This window comes from Leptodactylus fuscus, chromosome 2 (assembly GCF_031893055.1).
Source record: "Leptodactylus fuscus isolate aLepFus1 chromosome 2, aLepFus1.hap2, whole genome shotgun sequence".
Lineage (NCBI taxonomy): Eukaryota > Metazoa > Chordata > Amphibia > Anura > Leptodactylidae > Leptodactylus > Leptodactylus fuscus.
Genome location: NC_134266.1, coordinates 72,509,577 through 72,529,227, shown reverse-complemented (window position 1 = coordinate 72,529,227; position 19,651 = coordinate 72,509,577). Strand labels below are relative to the sequence as shown.

The window sequence follows — 19,651 nt, the reverse complement described above, 5'->3', positions numbered from 1 at the left end:
GCTGTAGATTCTGTGTTTTACCTGCATGATAGCTGTGATCATCAGTGTGCCGATAAGTGAGGGGCTGTAGCAAAGAAGACAGGTAGTCTCATCAAATTATATGGCCTAGTGGAGAGTGTCAGAATGGCAGGGTTTTTTTAAGGAGTTTTTATTAATATAGTTAACATGGAAAAATAGAAATCTCATCTAAAATTCTTTAAAAATATGTTCAACATTAAACTTGATCATCAAAAATAAATCCTTTTTGCATTAACATGACATTAGGGAGAGAAATTACATTTTTTGTTGCCCTCTTTTTGTTTCCCCTTTCATTCTAGATATTTATTTTTTGAGGTGAAGTAACAGATGTTCTATTTTTATGCTTTTATCTGTAATGTTGTTATAGTAATATACTTATGTTATACTAGAGACTGAGTACCTGACCTGTTCCCTTTATTTTCATGATAAGGTATTGTTTGATACTCAAGCTCCTTTAAACGCCATCAACAAGCTTCCGACCGTGCCGATGCTGGGACTCACACAGCGGATAAATACTGCGTACCAGTGCTTTTCTATACTTCCCCAGTCTCCTACGCACATCCGATTGGCCTTCAGAAACATGTATTGTATAGACATCTACTGCAGAAGTAGGGGAGTAGTGGCAATACGTGATGGAGCCTACAGTCTCTTTGACAATAGCAAAATTGTTGAAGGTTTTTATCCTGCACCAGGATTGAAGGTGTGTCATTTGTCTATGTTGTATGGTGACCTTTTTTTCTTTTCTGTTATGTCAGCCAATTTTAATCTCTTGTAACTTGTAGTTGATGGAAGTCTATTATTCCACGGGAAGCATTGTAATGTGAAGAGCGAGAACATATTCTTGTTCATTGCTATAATATCTTCTACATCTGTGGCATTGGCAAATGATTTCTAAATAATACTTCTGCTGAGAAGTAGAATTGAGCAGCTATATACAACAATATACCATTCTAAACAAAACTTTAAACTATACTGTGATGCAAGTGTAAGTTACATACAATAGTTAATTGTATAGGCTTTATTTGCAGTCTCGCAACCACAGGCTAAAACTATGCTATATAAGATTGCAGGATAGATTCTCCTATGCTGATAATGCTCACCCCATATGTACACAGACTATGTTGGCAACCTTTCTTGATAAATTTGCCTGGGTTGATTTTTAGTCCCAAAGATGTGAAAGGGAGTGGTGGTCACCTTTTTGCACTGCCTCTCCATTTGTGTAGAGGAACAAAGTGACCCCAATTTCTTGATCGCTCATATTCTTATTTCCTATTCACAGAGGATGTTAGTGGGAAACCCCATTAAATCTTCAATCAATTGTAAGATACTATTGAGTTTGGTTTGTAAAACATCCCACGTTGTAAGATAGGTAATTGTACGTTATAAAGAGTGTCATCTCGGTGTACTTGTGGCTTAGCAAGGTATAAATAATTCCATACCATAGGATTAGTATATACAGTGGATATACTGTATATACTCGAGTATATACTCGTGTGTGTGGGGGGGGGAATCCACCATTGCAAATAAAGAGTCTGGTCATGTGCATCTCAGCTTAGTAACTCCATGGAGATCATAGTAATAGCAATTAACCCCATCATGTCCCTCACATTAACCCCCTGTGTCCCTCACATTAACCCCCTGTGTCCCTCACATAAGAGTTACTGATATATGGGACATATGGAGGTAATAATTAGGTATCTTCATAATTAAGGTCCTTCATTAGTACCCTCATGTGTCTCACATATTAGTAACCCTTATATGGGGCATACGGGGGTTAATATGAGGGACATGATGGGGTTAACTGTTATTAATGTGAGGCACATGGAGTTACTGAAACTAAATTAATAACCCCAAATGCCTGACCTTACTAGGCAGAGTAACTAAAGGAAGGTCCCTGTGTGTGTCACTTTACTGTAGCTTCTTCTCCTCCATACAACACACATCTTCCATAAGACACAATGAATCCTTCAGGATTAGATGCTAAATCCTAGTGTGCTAAAGGACCTCTGATAACATCATGACCATGTGATCGGACTCTGATGTGGGCGGAGCTACTAGAATTTAGACTCAACCTTATCTGCAGATGTTGCATACCAGTGGTTACTGGACCTTTGATGACATCACAGTCTCGTGACCTCTTGACAAGCCAATCACAGAGCAGTAGCACTAAAGGACCTCCCCTTTCCAGGTCCTTCCAGTTTTCTGTCCTCCAGGGACCCTGACTCATGTATAAGCCGAGGAGAGCTTTTTCAGTATGAAAAATGTGCTGAAAAAGTCGGCTTATATTCGAGTATATACAGTAAATATATAATTGTAGATTTTAAAACGGGCCCTGCAGTTTGCCTTCACTTTCTATTTTTGTGTGCCATGTAAAATGAATGGTGTTTTTTTTTCCCCCCTTCCTTTTCAGACATTCTTAAACATGTTTGTGGATAGCAATCAGGATGCAAGGCGACGATCGGTTAATGAAGATGACAATCCACCATCACCTAGTGGAGGTGATATGATGGACTGTTTAATATCCCAATTTCAGCCTCAGCCGCAGCAGGTAAATGACAAAACAGTGGTACGAAAATGTTGCTTGAGGGCTCTTTACTTGCCTTGATGCCTCATTTTTTACTATTGGGACCTTGTAATCACATTAACAATTCTTTATCCCTATACAGTTCATATCAGGCATTGTGAAGACCATTTAAGCAAACAATGATCAACTTATTAGATTAATTGGTGTACATTACAGGCCTTGTATTGACCTTGTAAAAGTATGCTTAGTAGCTAAGATTAGAACAGAGTTCAGTTTATGCTGTGTCTATCCAGAACATGTACACCATAGCCAGATTAAAATTATATATTGTATTTCACCCATTTCACTGATCTATGCAGAGAGAAATCCATATGAAGAAGGGCATGCTGCAGGTTAAAACTCCATTGCATGCCTTGAATTCACTTTTTATGGGATTTGTTTAAACTGCATTGACTTGAACATATATATTGCTGTAAAAAAATCATAAAGTGTAGGTACTCTTAAGCTCACAATGAGAAGGTTAATGTCTGCTCTCCGTATTTCATATTAACAGTTCACAAAGCAGTCTGGAACATCAGGTGCTTATCCTCTTACTTCTCCACCGTCTTCATATCATAACACTGTTACTCCTTCTCCAGTAATGATGCACTCGCAGTCACCAGGTGAGTTTCATGGCGCGTGTAACCTGCATATTTTTAATTTAGCCTTAGAAAGTTTACACGATAACCTCACAATAACTTGCTAATGGACACGCAATAAAAACAAAATAAAAATTCCTCCTCATATTACCTGACTGGGGGGGGGGGTGACCATTTAGACTCTGAGTAACAACTGTCCCCCCGATTTCCTTATGTAATGCATGCTAGCAACAGGAAGAACATGAATGGGAAGGCCATAAAGATTATCATGCAGTTTCTGTAGGTTTTGACATGCTGCAAAATATTGGTTGATGTGATTGCATTGGGAACATTTGTACTACTGTACTCTCAATTTCTGTATGTACCTCTCCCCCCTCCTTTCCCCACCATTCTTTCCTCATTAGGAAACTTGCAAAGTTCTCCTAGTGGAGCGCTTCGAGCGCCATCTCCAGCATCGTTTGGACCCACACAATCTCCTTCGTCCCTTGGAATTACAATGGTTCCAACGCCTAATTTTGCAAGTCCTCATGGTGAGTATGTGACATAGAACTTCATCACACTATCGGGTTTTATTTTTTTAAACTGTTAATATCATAAACAATTTTGATACTAATATTAGGTTTACATTGCTATTATATTTGCTACAACTCCACAAATGTTAGTGAAGAGTGGGGCAGATGACTTCATATTGAAAATACATCAGAATTTTGGCACCTCTGCCACTTTAAATTTATCGTTTTGCATATTATTCTGACAGTGTCTGCACCTTACATGACAGATAGGTGGGGCTTGTTGAAAAGAGAAGAGATCGCAAGATATGGCGCAGTGTTCTAAGATTTCTATTATTGGAAGCGAAGCCATCTCGTAGGTGTTGTGCATTTAGACTAGACTATCTAAGTTTACGTGTTCTAAAACTTTAAGATCGTATTAGTGAACATGTCCCAATATCTATGATGATCAGTGACCGCTGAAACCATGAAGAGCACCAGTATTTACATATCCTTTCAGGGCATATTTAAGTAATGGAGTGAGGCTATCCCTCAATGAACTCCCTCTCTATGAACTAAAAAGGATAGCCTCTGTAAAGGATCATCTCTGGTTCAGGCGAATGAAAGCCAACCATGTTGTCTAGATGGTTAGTATACAGAGCTGTGAAGTCAGTAGGCCAAACCACCAACTCTGATAACTGCTTTTTCACAGCCCGACTTCTGCTCCATCTTGGACTCCTACATAAATGGCTATGTCATTAAAAAGCTAGGGATTCACCTCTTAGGAATACAAATATACAACAAACTCTGCTTAGAAATTATTAAATTTAAGAATAGAATCATTTATTTAAAAATCTTATTTCGAAGCTGGAAGTTTAATTTTTCCGATCTAAAATTGGTCTCAATTCCAGCTCCAAAGTTCTGGTAGTATGTGAATATATTTCTAAAACCTAGATGGTTTGGGTTTTGTTTGTTTTTTACATCATTTCCTTTTTTTAGTGCTATTCCTTCAGTAGTTGTATGATTTAAGACAACCCATTCTTAAGTCTATGGCTACACAGAGAATTTGGCAATAATTTGCATTGCGAACTTGAGAGTACCAAGACTTTTCGTAAAAGGATTGGACATTGCTCAATTTTTAGCCTATGTTAGTCAATGTGACTCTCTTGACAAAGGCTGAAATTGGAAAAATTATGATTTCAGATATCATAAAGTTGGCCTGCTGCTCTCCTTTTAAAGTGTACCCTAAACCTTTAAAACTGTTAAATCAATAGAGCAATCGATGATAATTGATAAACTTATTGAGTAACTCTTTTTTTTTTTTTCTTTTTTTTTTTCTTTTTTTTTTCCCCTCGTGCTGAAGCATTTGGTAGAGGGGGATGGGTCACTTGAAATGGCTGTATGTCCAGTTTTGTATTGGGTATCATAAGGAAGCTGAGATTCTCTGCATTGATTTAAGTACTACCTATGACAGAATGTGATATATCACTAGTTAACCCTTTAAGGATACAGGGTAGTTTGTACTTTGTTTGACTTTTTTTTTTTTTCATATTTTCCCTCCCCGTCTTCATACCGGGGTACATATAATGTTTTGAGTAGATTTTACTTAAATTTTTTAGCGGTCCATGTTAAATAACAATTTTAATTTTGAAGTTCTTTTTTTATATCCTTTACTCGGCATTAAAATTGACATTGCACCTTTTTCCAGCGGGTCATTACAATTAGGGCTGTACTTTATGAATATTGGTTTTTATTACATTCTACCATTTTTCTAAATAATTTTCAAAAAAATTACAAATTTAACAATTTTACTGGGGTTACCATATTCTGACGTCTATAATTTGTTTTGTTTTGTTACTGTTGAGGGAGATATGTCAGGGCTTGTTATTTGCTGGACCACTTGTACTTTTTATTGGAACCAATGTTTGGTATGTGTGACTTTTTGATCACTTTTCATCAGGTACAATACCATTCTGGGTTATGTAGGTTTCTTTAGTTAAAAGCCAGAAATTACTGCGGAATCCGCCTCAAAAAAAATGCCTCCCATTGGTTTCAATGGGAGTCAGAAGCAGTACACCCCTCCTCCAGCTGATTTTTTTTTTTTTTTTTTTTTTTCCCAGCTAGAAAAAGACCTAGCTTTAAATCAATGGGAGGCGTAAAAAAAATGTGATGTGATATTTGCAAAACCTCATCAAAAACATAAGCATTTTTAGAGGGAAGTTTCCAGGTTCCATACAATGTGCCTGAGCAAAGAAAGCGACAAAAAAAAAGTCAAGAAAACTTTATTTAATTCCTAAAGCAAATTGTTTTTCAGCCTGCAAAAAACTCCTAGGGGGAGGATTAAAATAATAAACACTGCAGTCTCATCTATGTATCCAGTGGAGAGCCTCTGTTTAGATCCCTGGTGTTTCTGACCTTTGGCCTGCAAGTCAGTGGCTGAACAGTGATGAGGTATTCAAAGGAAACATCAGCACTCAGCCACTGATTGGCCAACACCCTCATGTGAGAAAGAAGGCAAATAAAGCCTGGGGGTAGAATGGAGATTCTCCGCTGGATCCCTGGATGCATTCATAGGTGAGTATGCAGTGTTTATTTTAAGCCTCCCTATAATTAAAAATAAAAAAAACTAGAACATTTGCTCTTCTGCTCCTTGTCTTTAATCTGACTGCTAGTTTACGTAAGATTTTGCCTTACAAAAAGGAGCTCTATGGAGAAAGGTAGGGGTAGAGAAGTAGGTTGCAGCTGCAGTAACCTCTTATCTACAACCCATCAGTGTTTAAAAATAAATGAAAATCACAAAGTAACACTTTGTAGCAGCAGCAACTATTTGAGTGTCTCTTCTAGCAACATCGTCTTCCCTTTCCCCCTGTTCATAGACTACTATATAGAAAGTAACCCTGAAAAATAGAGACGAAAACATATTTCTTAAATAAGATATATTCCATAGTTTGAGTCAGTGTCAGTCATGTGCCATACTTGTTTGTATTACTATAGTAGTATGGCATGTGACCACTGAGTCCACTGATTGGCTACAGTGGCACATGCACCCACAGCATGTTATTGCTATCTACCTATAAATGAGATTTGTGGGGGAGCACTGCGGTGTTAGTCCTGGATTACCAGGGGATTAAAGAGGTTTACCCTTCCACTATCATAGACCACCAGGGAAGATGATCCATAATGTCAGAAAATACAATCTAGTACTTAAATTTAACACTATAGCAAACAATTCTTATCGACAGATGTTCTAACAATGACATCATGAAATTTGAGTATGTTGCATAAAAGATATCCACAATCTGTTTTGACTTCTTTTTGGATGTCCATTTAATATAGTGTCACAAATGCTGCGTTATTTTTAGATGTTTACATTCAGTTTTACATTAGCCTGCAAGTTGACGTTTAAAGCAAGGTTTTCTGGGCTGAAAATGTTCATGAACTATCCTAAGAATAAGTTATTAATACCATATTGTTGGGGGACTGTCACCCTCCCTGGTCTACTGTTCTCAGCAGCACTTAGTGGAGGAGGAAATGGATTAGCTCTGGTCTCAGACAACGTGCTGCAGCTCAGCTTTGTTCAGTTTAATGGACCTAAGCTGCAGAGACTCAGTTTAGCCACTACACAAAAACCAGTGCTGTCTGCTTCCTGCCCCATTCTCTGTGTATCAGCTGCTGAGAATAGCTACTAGATAAGGATGAGGGCCTCGGGTGGAAATGCTCAATTTCAAAAAACATCATATAGGTGTAATAGAAGCAGAAAGTCTGCGGAGTACAACGCTGCAGACTTGCTGTGAAAAGCAGTACAGAAAAAAGACACAGTGCATTTCCGCCGTGGTCTTTTCCGCAGCACTTTTTGGCTGCGGCATGCTAAGCGGGGCCTTAGCCTTAACATAATTTTGTGAATGGTTTTACTTATAAAAAGCTTCTAGTCTTAGTTGAACTCTTGTTATAATAATATCAAATAAATCTGTAGACCTTTGTTTTCAAAATTCCAGTTTTATCACTATAATATCCCTTCAAATCTATAGTAGAAGAGGAGGTGATGTGACAAAAATCTCATTTTGCAACCTGCACAGGTACGTTAGACCCTAGTTCTCCGTACACCATGATGTCACCCAGCCAACGTGCAGGGAATTGGCCAGGGTCTCCTCAAGTGTCTGGTCCTTCTCCAGCAGCTCGCATGCCTGGAATGTCACCAGCAAATCCATCTCTTCACTCTCCTGTCCCTGATGTGTCTCACTCCCCTCGAGCTGGAACAAGTATGTTGTGGTTCCAATCATGCTCTCATTTAGTGATTCTAGTTCATCGCTCTACTAGAGATTTTTCTTCAGCGCAATTGTTAAGATTACGTATTTACTATGCATATTGATTTGTCAGCCAGTGTTAGGGTGCTAACAGCTGACCGCAAATGTCTAAATTACACCATAACATGTCGGGTGAAATCACAGATTAAATAGAAATTCTATAATGACGTAAATCATTTCAGCCCATCCACTCATGCAAAATAGTTCCAAAAAATGATTCCCATTGCTCTGGATCATGTTGGCTGGGATATTGTTGCATTAAACTGCGGCCGCCATGTCACTACATTGTGTTCTACTTGTTCAGTTGATAGGGTTAATGCTTATGCGGTCATGCTGAATGCCATCAAGAAACAAAACTTTAAGGGAACACTCTGGGCAATTTATACTTTGGTTATACCTAGGGCAGTGTCTGAGTTGGATAGTAAGAACACAGTCATGTACGTTCTTCCCAATGCAGTGTTTCAGGCATAACGGTATACTTTTTGCCCATAATGTTCCTTTAAAATACGATTTTTTTTACATGCTGAATGAGCTCAAATTTTCCTCTCCAGTATTTGTATATGTGAACTGGTTTCAGCACGAGGCATACTGTGGCCAGTGGTCTTATCTTTACTCATGCTTTCTTTTCTTGCTTAATGGCAAAAAACAATAAATCATATAATCAGAAATTTAAATCAATGATTAATTCTGCCCCAACTTTAGCAAAAAGTTTCTAAATGACATTATTTTTTTCCCCCTAGGCTCTCAGTCGTTGCCAACAAATATGCCTCCACCTCGTAAGCTACCTCAACGTCCTTGGGCTGCATCTATCCCTACAATCCTCACTCACAGTGCCTTGCACGTTCTTCTGTTACCATCTCCAACTCCTGGCTTAGCAGCAGCACTGGCGGGAAGCTACCTGTGTTCTCCTCTCGAGAGATTTCTAGGCTCTGTGAACATGAGGCGGCATCTTCAAAGGATAATCCAGCAGGAGACTGTACGTATTCAGTGCCCTCATGAGATAGAAGAATATTAGCATATATATGTGTCTGTGTGTTGGGACAATATTAGCATGTGTATATATATAATTTCTTATTTTACTCTTTACAGCTTCAGCTCATAAACTCCAATGAGCCAGGAGTCATTATGTTCAAGACAGATGTTCTGAAGTGTCGTGTGGCTCTTAACCCTGCCACAAACCAGACTTTGCAGCTGAAAGTGACACCTGAAAATGCTGGGCAGTGGAAGCCAGAAGAACTGCAGGTCCTTGAAAAATTCTTTGAGACCAGGGTATGTGTATGAGATATGGTTATCTCAGTTGTTTTAGTGCTGTGTGAATCCCATGCTATGACATGGTGGTAATCTACGAGCTAGTTTACACACAGTTTTTTGCAGGCAGACTTTGACGTGGAATCCGCCTACAAAAATGGCTTGCTTTTTTTCCGCTAGCCCTGTCTTGCAGTGGATTCTGCAGCTGAGTCAGCCACGGTGTCCGCGGCTTGAGACTTACTCCCGATTAGGCCCATTCATTCGGGGATGCCGCAACGGAATGCCAATGCACTTCATTGACATCCCATCATGGCTAGCTGCACGGAGAGTTCACACGGCGAAAAAGCTTTCTGCCGTTTGAACATACCCTAAGGAGTAAATGTGATGCATATATTATTATTATTTATTATTATTGTTGTTTATTTATATAGCACCATTAATTCCATGGTGCTTTCGATTTGGGGGTTACATACAGTACACAAAATATACAAACAAATATAATATTAACAATGACCAACTGGCACAGTGGGGTAGAGGGCCCTGCCCACAAGGCTTACAATCTATGAGGGAAGAAAGTTGAGTTTAAGAAAGCGGGAGGAGAGAAAGGAGGCTACAGCCGCTAAACAACCTGGAACTCTGGCCAGCAGAGACGTAATGTCTGGTCTCGAGGGTTGTCATCGACAGCAACGGTATGGTGAGGAGGTGGTATGTGAGTGGGAGACGCTGAATGTGCGGTTGGTGAGGTTTGAAAAAATACAAGAAAGGGCCAGGTCTGAGATACCAAGGGATGAGAGAGTTTCTAACAAGAGGATGAGGGACTGTGTCAAAGGAGGAAGAGGACGACGGAGTAATGACACTTGACTTTGGCAGTTAGAAGGTCATTAGTGACTTTGGTTAGGGCAGTTTCTGTGGAGTGACTGAGTCTGAAGTTTGTCAAAGAGCAGGTTGGACGAGAGATAGGAGGATAGTTCGGAGTGGACATGTTGCTCAAGCAGTTTTGAGGCGTACAGGAGCAGTGAGATGGGACGATAGTTGGCTGGTGAGGACGGGTCGAGGGACAATTTCTTAAGTATAGGAGTGACAGTGGCATGTTTAAAGGCGGAAGGGAAGGATCCATTGCTTAGGGATAGGTTGAGTGTTGTAACACACTAAAGGTTTCTTGCTAAATTTGACAAAGTGGCCGATTTTATCAGATTATTGTTTTTTTGTGGTGGGGTTTTATTTGTTGTACTTGTAAAATAAAAATAAAAATTCTATAAAAAATAAAACCAAACCCTTGCATAATCTCAAATTGTTCTTATCACATTAGGTTGCTGGTCCGCCTTTTAAAGCGAACACACTAATAGCTTTTACAAAGTTATTAGGAGCACCGACGCATATACTCAGAGACTGCGTGCACATAATGAAGCTGGAGCTGGTAAGAATCCTTATCTCTTCTTTCCATTGATACATTTTTTTTATTTTTTTTTTAATACACAAATATCATATAATTCGTAAGTTTCCTTCCCACCTCAGTAGATGGTTATTATTTACCTGTATTGAGGTTTTGTTTTTTTTACTGAGGTGAATAGGTTTTAAACTTGTATTCAGGAGCATTAGACTGACCTAAAATACAAGTTTAAGTTCTTGATCCACTTTTCTTAATGGATTCTGAGCAATTTTTGTAAAATAACCCTGGTGGACCCTAGTGTCTGAAGTATTAACAAGACCCATTGTTTCTTACCTGTATTCTACACTTTGAATAATCCTTAAAGATCTCTGATAATAAACAAAACTCTGTAAACTAAATTTCCCTTTTTAAGGTTTTAATTTGTACGTAAAATGTTACATTTTTTGTTTGCACATATTGAAATTTTATTCTTTATTCCTTCCTCAAAGTTTCCAGATCAGGCCACGCAGCTGAAGTGGAATGTGCAGTTCTGTCTGACCATCCCCCCAAGTGCTCCACCAATCGCACCTCCTGGCACTCCAGCTGTTGTCCTGAAATCTAAAATGCTGTTCTTTGTAAGTATTAAACTGTAAGATGATCGGTTTCTTAATGTGACTTGAAGGGAAATTGATATGCGCAGGCCTGATCCCAAACAAATGTACCATATAACGTCTATTGGGTTCTGGGTATTAAAAGAAAAAAAACATACTAAAATGTAAATCTGGTAATAAAAATGATTTTGTATTCTAACTCTATCCTTATTTTCATTTTTACAGCTTCAGTTAACCCAAAAGACTTCAGTCCCACCAGAACCAGTTAGTATTATAGTTCCAATCATCTACGATATGGCGTCTGGAACAACTCAACAAGCAGACATCCCCCGTCAGCAGAACTCCTCAGTGGCAGCTCCTTTGATGGTCAGCAACATTCTGAAAAGGTTTGCGGAGATGAATCCACATCGCCCAGGTTAGTCATGTGCTTATGTGTTTGTTCCAGATGATGCAGTGTTTTCAATCGTTTAGATTGGAAATTCTGTAATAGATGAAGTAATGAAGGTTTTCCTACTGATCTGTGAACAATGGCTGCAGAACATGTGGCCATATTGAAGCAAAGCAGTGATCAGCTCACCTGAAAAAGTGCTCTTGAGCCGGCCTCATACAGACAGTCCAAACGCAGCAGTGATCCAGCACTTCATTAAAAGTCCATCAGTTTATTATTAGTAAGCCATTCAAATCCATATATAGAAGCAAAACATATAAAATCGATGCAGTACAACCCTGGGGAGTGTAGCCATCCTTTCACAGATCCCATTATCCAGCTAGCCAAACTATCACTTCTTTAGTCCAGTGAAATGCCAGGTTTGTTCTCAATTGACAGATCTAGCAACTCCATCTTTTATTTTTTTATTTATTTTTTGTTCTGCTTCTATATTTTGGCAGAACAGAGCTGTTTTATTGTTGCCAATGTGTTTTTTTTTTTTATTTTTTAGCTAAACACAGGGGTAGCTACAAAAAGAATGGAAAATATGAAGGCAGTACTTACACCACTTTCTTCTTTCACCGCTCCTTGATATATCTACGGGAAAGCTGCCGGCGTTTCTGTAGATATAATGGACATGCTGCAAATATCAAAAGCGCGATGGTTTTGGAAATCGGAGCGTGTCCGCGCTGCGATTTATTTTCTGCAAAGTGGGCATCGGATTCACATGAATCCCATGCACTTTGCAAGTACTGGCCAGCCAGCCAAATCGCGGTGTTTCTGGCCCGTGGGCCCTCGGCCTTAAGTATATTTCATTCTCTCCAGTAAAAAATGGTGTCCTGTTGTAGCCCAGGTTGTTCTATAAATTGCGGAGTGATATATTGTTATAACTCGTGGTTCCAAAATGTTAGTCTCTGCTATAAAGAATTACACCATGCCTTGAAGGAGGCATCCTATTATGTTCTATATAAATAAGTGTGTGCTACAGCCGGTCCGGGACCCATCCTCTGCCTGTGTGTTAGAGTACTACTTTGTAACTGCACAATTTATTTATCCTGCAACCTGTTAACTCTGCTTTTTTGTCCACAGGGGAATGTACGATATTTGCTGCAGTGCGTGATCTTATGGCTAATCTTACACTGCCACCTGGTGGACGACCTTGAACACTATTTACGAGTCGCATGGATTATTAATATTTTGTTCTTTTTCTATGTATATTTTTTTGTTCAGATGAAAATATGGATTGGACAAGGGACAGTTTACCATTTGATATTTTTGTCTGTTGAACAATGACACAAAAGCTGGCAGATATTTTTCAAAGATGCACTTCACCAGAAATTATATATAATTGATCAAAATAATTTTTTTTGTATATTGCTGTTGTATAGTGTGTTTTACTAGAACTAATTTCAAGTTATGAGAAATTAATATTCACCTACCAGGAACACCTTTAATATTCTGTTTTATACTGAATGAAATATCAAAATGCCAACTACTTTTTTTTTTTTTTTTTCCTGTAAATGTGGGGTTTTTTTGTGTGTAAGATTTTTTTTTTTTTTTTTTTTTAAAGAATTTGTCATTTTTTGAATACTGTAAAACTGTGACAGACTTTATAATGAAACCGTATTTTAATATGACTGCTTAAAATCCATTTAAAAAAACTATTTGGACGTGTTAAGAACATGTCCTCAAAAAAAAAAAAAAAAAGAAAAGCAATATTTAATAAACTAGGAGAAAGAGAATTCTGAATATGTTGTGGCCCACATTCTAAAAAAAAAAAAAAAATTTAGTTATGTTCCATAATATGATTTTACCAGCCATGACATTTAACACCACTGACAGATGAAGTGATTGGTGGGGGAAATAGATTAGATGTCGGTCAATTCTTGAGACTGATGTGGCAAGTAAACCTCTGTGTGACCATGATGGTCAAATTGTGATTGTTGGAGCTGAACACCATTCAAAGTTCAGTTAAGGCTAGGTCCCACTGGGCGGAAATGCATTGTTTTTGGGCAATGCAGAAAAAAAACGCTGCATTTTACAGTACCAGCATAGTGAATGCAATTTTGTCTAATCCTAGCCCCACACTGCAGGAAAAAACCGCTGCAGAAAAGCTGCGTTTTTCAAAAACTATCACATTTTTGAAAAACGCAGATGTCAATTATAGTTGCGGAAACGCTGAGTTTTTCCCTACATAGATTTCGATGTAGAGTGTGAAAACCGCTCCAAAAACGCAGCATGATAAATGTGTTGCGGAAACTCCACAGAAACGCTGCGGAAAAGCTTCAAATTCCGCAGTGAAAAACTCACTGTTTTACTTGGTTGAGGCTGAGGCAAGATGAAGGCAAAAGCGCAATGAAAAACTCAACAGAAAACTCATATGAATTTCTTCAGTACAAAATTGAAAAATGAGATGAAAAACGCATGTATATGCGCATTTTTTTTCTGCAACAGAAAACACAGCGTTTTCTCTGCGGTTTTTTACGCTTCTTTTTTTTGCTGCGTTTCCGCCCAGTGGGGCCTTAGCCAAAGGGATAGGAGTCTGTCACCAGAATCCAACATATAAACCTAGTCCTGTATATTGTTTGATTCGGGTTACCCTTACCTTGTTCCCCCCTTGTGAATTGATGCATCAGTTCCTGGTATGTCAGTGTTTTGGTTTTTTTTTTGTCAATATGCAGATGATCTTGGAGCAACAAGGCCTGTCCGCAGAGCAGGCCACCTTATTTGAGCTTCAGTACAGAACCATGGAGCAGGCGTGTGCCCACTGCTGATGCTTTGGACATTAAAAAGGGGCCAGCATGACCACTTTGATCGGTCTATGGTTATTGAGCTGTACAGTAATCGATGATACAAGTGTATTTTGACACCTTTCTACCTTAGCCAGCAGTAACTTTTTTCAGCAATTTGTAGGGCAGTAGTAATTCTGTAACATCGGACCAGACCGGTTAACCTTAAGGGGAGTCTGTCACCTGAATCCAATATATCAACAAGGTCCTGCAAATAGTTTAATTCTGGTTACCGTAACCTGTTTTTGCCATTGTGACCCAGTGTCCATTGCTGGAATATTATCGTGGTCAATATGCAAATAGTCATAACAAGGCAGTCACGCCAAGTGGTAAATATCCATGTTCCTCCAAAGAGCTAATTTACATATTTATAGAAATGGTAATATCTTGGTTAGGTGACCTGAACAGTGTTTTCCCTGAGTCACAATCATGTTAGGGTCACCTGAATCTAATATTGTCTTCCCATTTTGAGTCGATGCCTCCATTGCCTCATTGTGCCTCACAAGGTGCTGGGTGCAGCTCTACCCAGTTTCTGTACCACAGGTGCTTTCACTTCCTTAGTAAGTCACGTACTGATTCATATACTGGTCGAGGCGCTAATTTATATGCTAAATTAGACTGTTTTACCTACAGAGAAGTGAAAGAACTGTGTTGTATGATATATTTTTTTTTTTTATTATACATATGATTATAATTTGGGACTACTTTCTGTTCTTTTGCCAAATGGTAAGTTGCATATCAATGTCTTGAAATAAGTCAGAATAGCAGTATTTGCAAATTACCTGTAATGGGGAACATTCCTAACCTTTACTCAGTATCAAATAGTTGCAGTAGAATTTGAAGTCATGGAGGCATGTTCTGGCATGAGACCGGGAATGCTGCGCACTAACAGCGCTCCAATCCCAGCTCTCATGCATTGGGTGATACTCTCAGCATGATAGGCAAAGTTCGTACCAGGAAGGCATTGGGGGAAACACGTGATGCTTCAGGCAACCAATGTGCCCATGTTAAATTCTTTCTCCCACTGGGCGACTCCAAAGCGTCTTCAGACAGCGAAGCCGACTTGAACCAAGCAGCTGCCTCTCCTCCTTGGCTGATAGCAGAAAGACACTGGCCACCTTGGCTAGTGGCCCACACTCCTGATACAGAAACTGCAGCTGAAACTACCAGATATGGATGATCTTGTCTCTGACCTGAAAAAGGCCTCAAGGTATTGAAAGCTGATTTACGAGGGGAAAGTTTGATTTAGGTAATCTATCTGCTGGGTTCTGGAGACAACTTCCTTTATTATAAAAAAAAACATTAGGTCAGTTTTATTTGACACATTTCCTTTACAAACTAACTACATACTAATTCTGGTTATGCGAAATGGATCTGTCGTCAGTAAATGGTTTATTGGTATGCAAATGAGTGCTTTGACTAGAAATCTAAAGCTAAGACCAAAGTCCAGGCAAGCTAAGACACTTCACCCTCCACCCCCACCCAAGCATTTTTCTCCACATTTGCAGATGAAAATAAAATGGCAATTTACATGAAAATGGGACTCCAAAGCAAGCAGGACTTTTTACATTTTTGGGGTGAAAACCTGGCAAACTCCATTCCCCCCACGTCCAACAGCAGCACAACAGGTGGGGTATTTTGGCCCCTGTGTGTCTTTTTAGAATAGGTGGAAATTTTTTATGAAATTAAACAATGACCACTCCCTCTATAAATAGGAACCTCCCCGCCCTCGTGTTTTTTTTCTGTCTTGTGTGGTGGAGGAGGCTCTGTGGCCTCCTATATGGTTTGGAAGAAGGTGTCTTTTCCTTTTCTCTTTCTTTCTGAGAAGGCTCAATCGGAGGAGGTACTTCATTTCCATCTTCAGTTGATCTTTTCCTTCCTCCAGAGTCTTGGATGGATAATCAACTGGGATAAGTCAGATCTCATTCCATCTACAAGGAAAGCATTTCTGGGGTTCATGCTGGACTCTGTCTGGATTGAGGTCTCCCTCCCCCTCCCTCTAAGGAAGGAGAAGATCAGACATGCAACCCAGTACCTATTCTCAACCCGACAGGTGACTGAACTGCCATGAAGGTAATCGGCCTCATGTCAGCGTCTGTAGATGCAGTCCCTCGAGCCCTATGGCATATGTGCCCCCCTCCAGAGCAAGATTCTGAAGTGTTGGAACCGCAGTCTTCGGTGTTTGGAAATGCCAATTCACCTATCCCTCAGTACCCGTCTATCACTCAGGTGGTGGTTCCATCCCAAAGATGGAAAGTCCACAGTCCAGCTGGTCTGGTCCCTGTTGACTACAGATGCATCCCTTCGGGGTTTGGAAGCACATCTGGAGGAAATTCCGGTGAAGGGGACTTGGAACTGGTTAAAGAAGACCAGGTCGTCCAATTGGTGCGAGTTCAGAGCCGTGTAGCTAGCGCTCCTGCTTTTTGACCCCCTACTACGGGGGAAAGTAGTGAAAATCCCTCAGACAACCTAAAAACGGTCCTCTACCTGAACAAGCAGGGAGGCACCAAGTCAACCTCCTTTCTCAGGGAGATGAATCTCGTCTCCTGGAGAGAGAAGAACCTGCCACACCTCATGGTGGTGCACATCAAAAGTTCCTTGAATGTCTTGGCGGATCAGCTAAGCCAAAGTCTTACAGTGTGGGGCGAATGGTCCATCAACAACGAGATGTTTCATTAGATTACCCTGATGTGGGGTATGCCGGAGGTGGACCTCATGACCACCAAGTTCAATACCAAGGTGGAGAAGTTCTGCTCCCTCTATCAGGAAGACAACTCCTTGGCAGTTGATACCCTCTCAATTCCATGGAAGTTCAGACTGGCGTATATCTTCCCTCCGCTTTCCATGGTACAAGGGTATTAATGAAAGTCAGGCAGGACCAAGTATCGGTAATTTCAATCATAACGTTTTGGCCACAGAGGGCATGGTTTTCCCAACTCATTCAGATCAGGAGAGGGACATATTGGAGGCTTCCCCCAGTATACAACCTAGTAACCCAAGGAACCCAACTCTACCAGGATCTCAAGAGGTTCAATTTAACGGCCTGGAAATTGACTAGTCCCTATGTGGATTAAGTGGTTTATCTACAGCCATTCTAGAGCAGCATCTATGACCAAAGCCTATCAAAGAATTGACAGGATCTTCAGGTCTTGGTGTTTGGGGAAACAAGTCCCCTATGATGATCCCTCCATCCAAGTGATTTTGGAGTTCCTTCAAGACGGCTTAGATAAGGGGTTTACTCCAGCCCTGTCTGCATGTCTTGATAGGCATCTTTCTCAAGAGATGCATATATCTCGTTTTCTCAAGGGGACATCAAGAATTAGACCTGCTGTCTTCTCTTCTTGTTTCTCAATGGGACCTCTCCACGGTCCTCCTGGGCCTATGTGGTCCACCCTTCAAGCTGCTGGATAGGGTGGACTTGAAGTTCATGTCCTTCAAGGTAGCCTTCCTCCTGGCAATTACTTCAGCCAAGAGGGTAGGGGAACTACAGGCCCTTTCTGCCACTGAGCCTTACATTTCGTTCTTCCCTGATAGGGCCAGTTAAGGTTTGTATCTGGTTTCCACCCTGGAGTGGGAGACAGTGGAGGAGAGCAAGCAGAAGAAGATGGAGAGGAGGCCGCAGGCTGAGAAGTACAAGGAGGAGGACTGCAGTCCAGCAGCATGCGGGGGAGGGAAAGATGGCAGGCAGTTCCCTGTGTCACCGAGATCTGTGCTGAATGTTTGGGCTGCCGTTGATGGTAGGGGTCCATTGTATATGAACCCCCACTGGACGCCAGAGGTGCTGGGGGCTTCTTGAGGGGGAATATCTTCTCCAAAGGTGTTCATTAGCAGTGCGGCTCGGTATTTTAGGTAGGGAGAGACGAGAGCTTGTCGGCTAAGCAACCATCTCAATCGGCTTCCAGCACTTCTTCATTCACTTACTGTCTGTTTTTGGGAGATTTGTCTGAGACTCAGTAGACTTCAATTTTTAACATTTTCGAGATGTAAACGGAGCAGTGGAGTGGGCTTATCGGACCAACAATCTACTTTAAATCTGGGTTCCCTTGTGCTCTTACAGGAATGGGGACAAACAGTAGATGACCAGCAAAGCAGACTTGCTTGCAGCCCATCTTCCCTCATTACCCTGGATCCATAACCCGTTACTGCTCTGGACATGTCCGTCAAACATTTTTATCTGCCCACTTGCTGACTATTTGAGATATGGTGTGCCATGGTGGCTTCATCGCTAGAGTCCCTGGCCCCCTTAGCCCATTGTTTTGAAAGCCCATGTTTCCATCAGGTCTGTCCACTCACAAATTTCTCTGCTAGTCCAGTTCTGACAACTTGTGTTTGGGCTGAGTTGCTTGGAGTCCCACCGCACCGCCTCTCCAACAACTACACGTGTCAAACCCTGATGTCGCTCTGTTCTGGCTGGAAGACCGTCAGCTCCTTGGCTTCCTCTGTAAACATTGATGATGGATTGAGAACAAGGTCTTATTGTTTATTAACCTCTCTCTATCTGATTCCACCTAGAGAGCTAAAACCCATATGTGCTGTGCACCATAGGAGGTCCAGGAAAGATGTTTTTTTTTTTTTTTCTTTTAGTACCTCAAGAAAAAAGGCTGATTTTTTTTTCAGATCCTGTGAACTAATTAAAGGGAGTCTATCACTACCCCAATTGTGCTGTAGATGCTGCTAGCAGAATAAAAACTATACCTTTCTTAAGTTTCAGAGCCCCAGGGATGTGGAGAAAAAGCACTTTTATTCTTTATTAAAATGAGGATCTTGGAGCACAGAAGGAGTTTCTTCTAATACTGAGTACTGCTGCATCACTAAACACGCCCATCCTGTATTCAGCTCCTCCCCCTGGGCAGGGTGAGTATCAACTGACACTGGGAGGATCAAATCACACTACCCAGACAGGGCAATAGAGATCGGTCCATCAAAAAACAGGATAATGACTCCTCCAAGAACTTATAATGCCATGTCACACAAACCACTGGTAGAGGCAAGACTCCAGCACTTCTATAACGTATGGGAAGCATTTAATTCAGACGTTTGGGTACTTTTAGGGGCCATTCACACGGAGCAAAATGGCATCGATACCGCAAGTATTATGGCTCTTTCCTTCGCGGCATCCACGCAGGAAAGAGCCATAATACGCGCAGTATCCGTGCCATTTTTCTCCATATGAATGGCCCCTTATGCATCACCAGAGATTACTCTGTGGAGTTAAAATCCTCTCTTCCAGACAGA

At 40.5% G+C, this 19,651-nt stretch overlaps 1 protein-coding gene across 2 annotated transcripts in view; it reads left to right on the top strand.

Moving 5' to 3' along the window:
• The window catches only part of MED14 (mediator complex subunit 14), a 35,494-nt gene extending 22,368 nt beyond the window's left edge, over nucleotides 1-13,126 (top strand). The window contains exons 21-31 of one of the 2 annotated variants that reach the window (XM_075263968.1): nucleotides 449-718; nucleotides 2,429-2,566; nucleotides 3,096-3,204; nucleotides 3,585-3,710; nucleotides 7,745-7,927; nucleotides 8,713-8,948; nucleotides 9,062-9,241; nucleotides 10,530-10,637; nucleotides 11,099-11,224; nucleotides 11,426-11,615; nucleotides 12,717-13,126. In XM_075263968.1, the coding sequence (XP_075120069.1) occupies nucleotides 449-718; nucleotides 2,429-2,566; nucleotides 3,096-3,204; nucleotides 3,585-3,710; nucleotides 7,745-7,927; nucleotides 8,713-8,948; nucleotides 9,062-9,241; nucleotides 10,530-10,637; nucleotides 11,099-11,224; nucleotides 11,426-11,615; nucleotides 12,717-12,790 (1,740 nt within the window). In that variant the 3' untranslated portion in view covers nucleotides 12,791-13,126. The remainder of the gene's footprint in view (nucleotides 1-448; nucleotides 719-2,428; nucleotides 2,567-3,095; nucleotides 3,205-3,584; nucleotides 3,711-7,744; nucleotides 7,928-8,712; nucleotides 8,949-9,061; nucleotides 9,242-10,529; nucleotides 10,638-11,098; nucleotides 11,225-11,425; nucleotides 11,616-12,716) is intronic. The other variant, XM_075263969.1, reaches the window with a different exon arrangement.
• The last annotated feature ends 6,525 nt before the right edge of the window (nucleotides 13,127-19,651 follow it).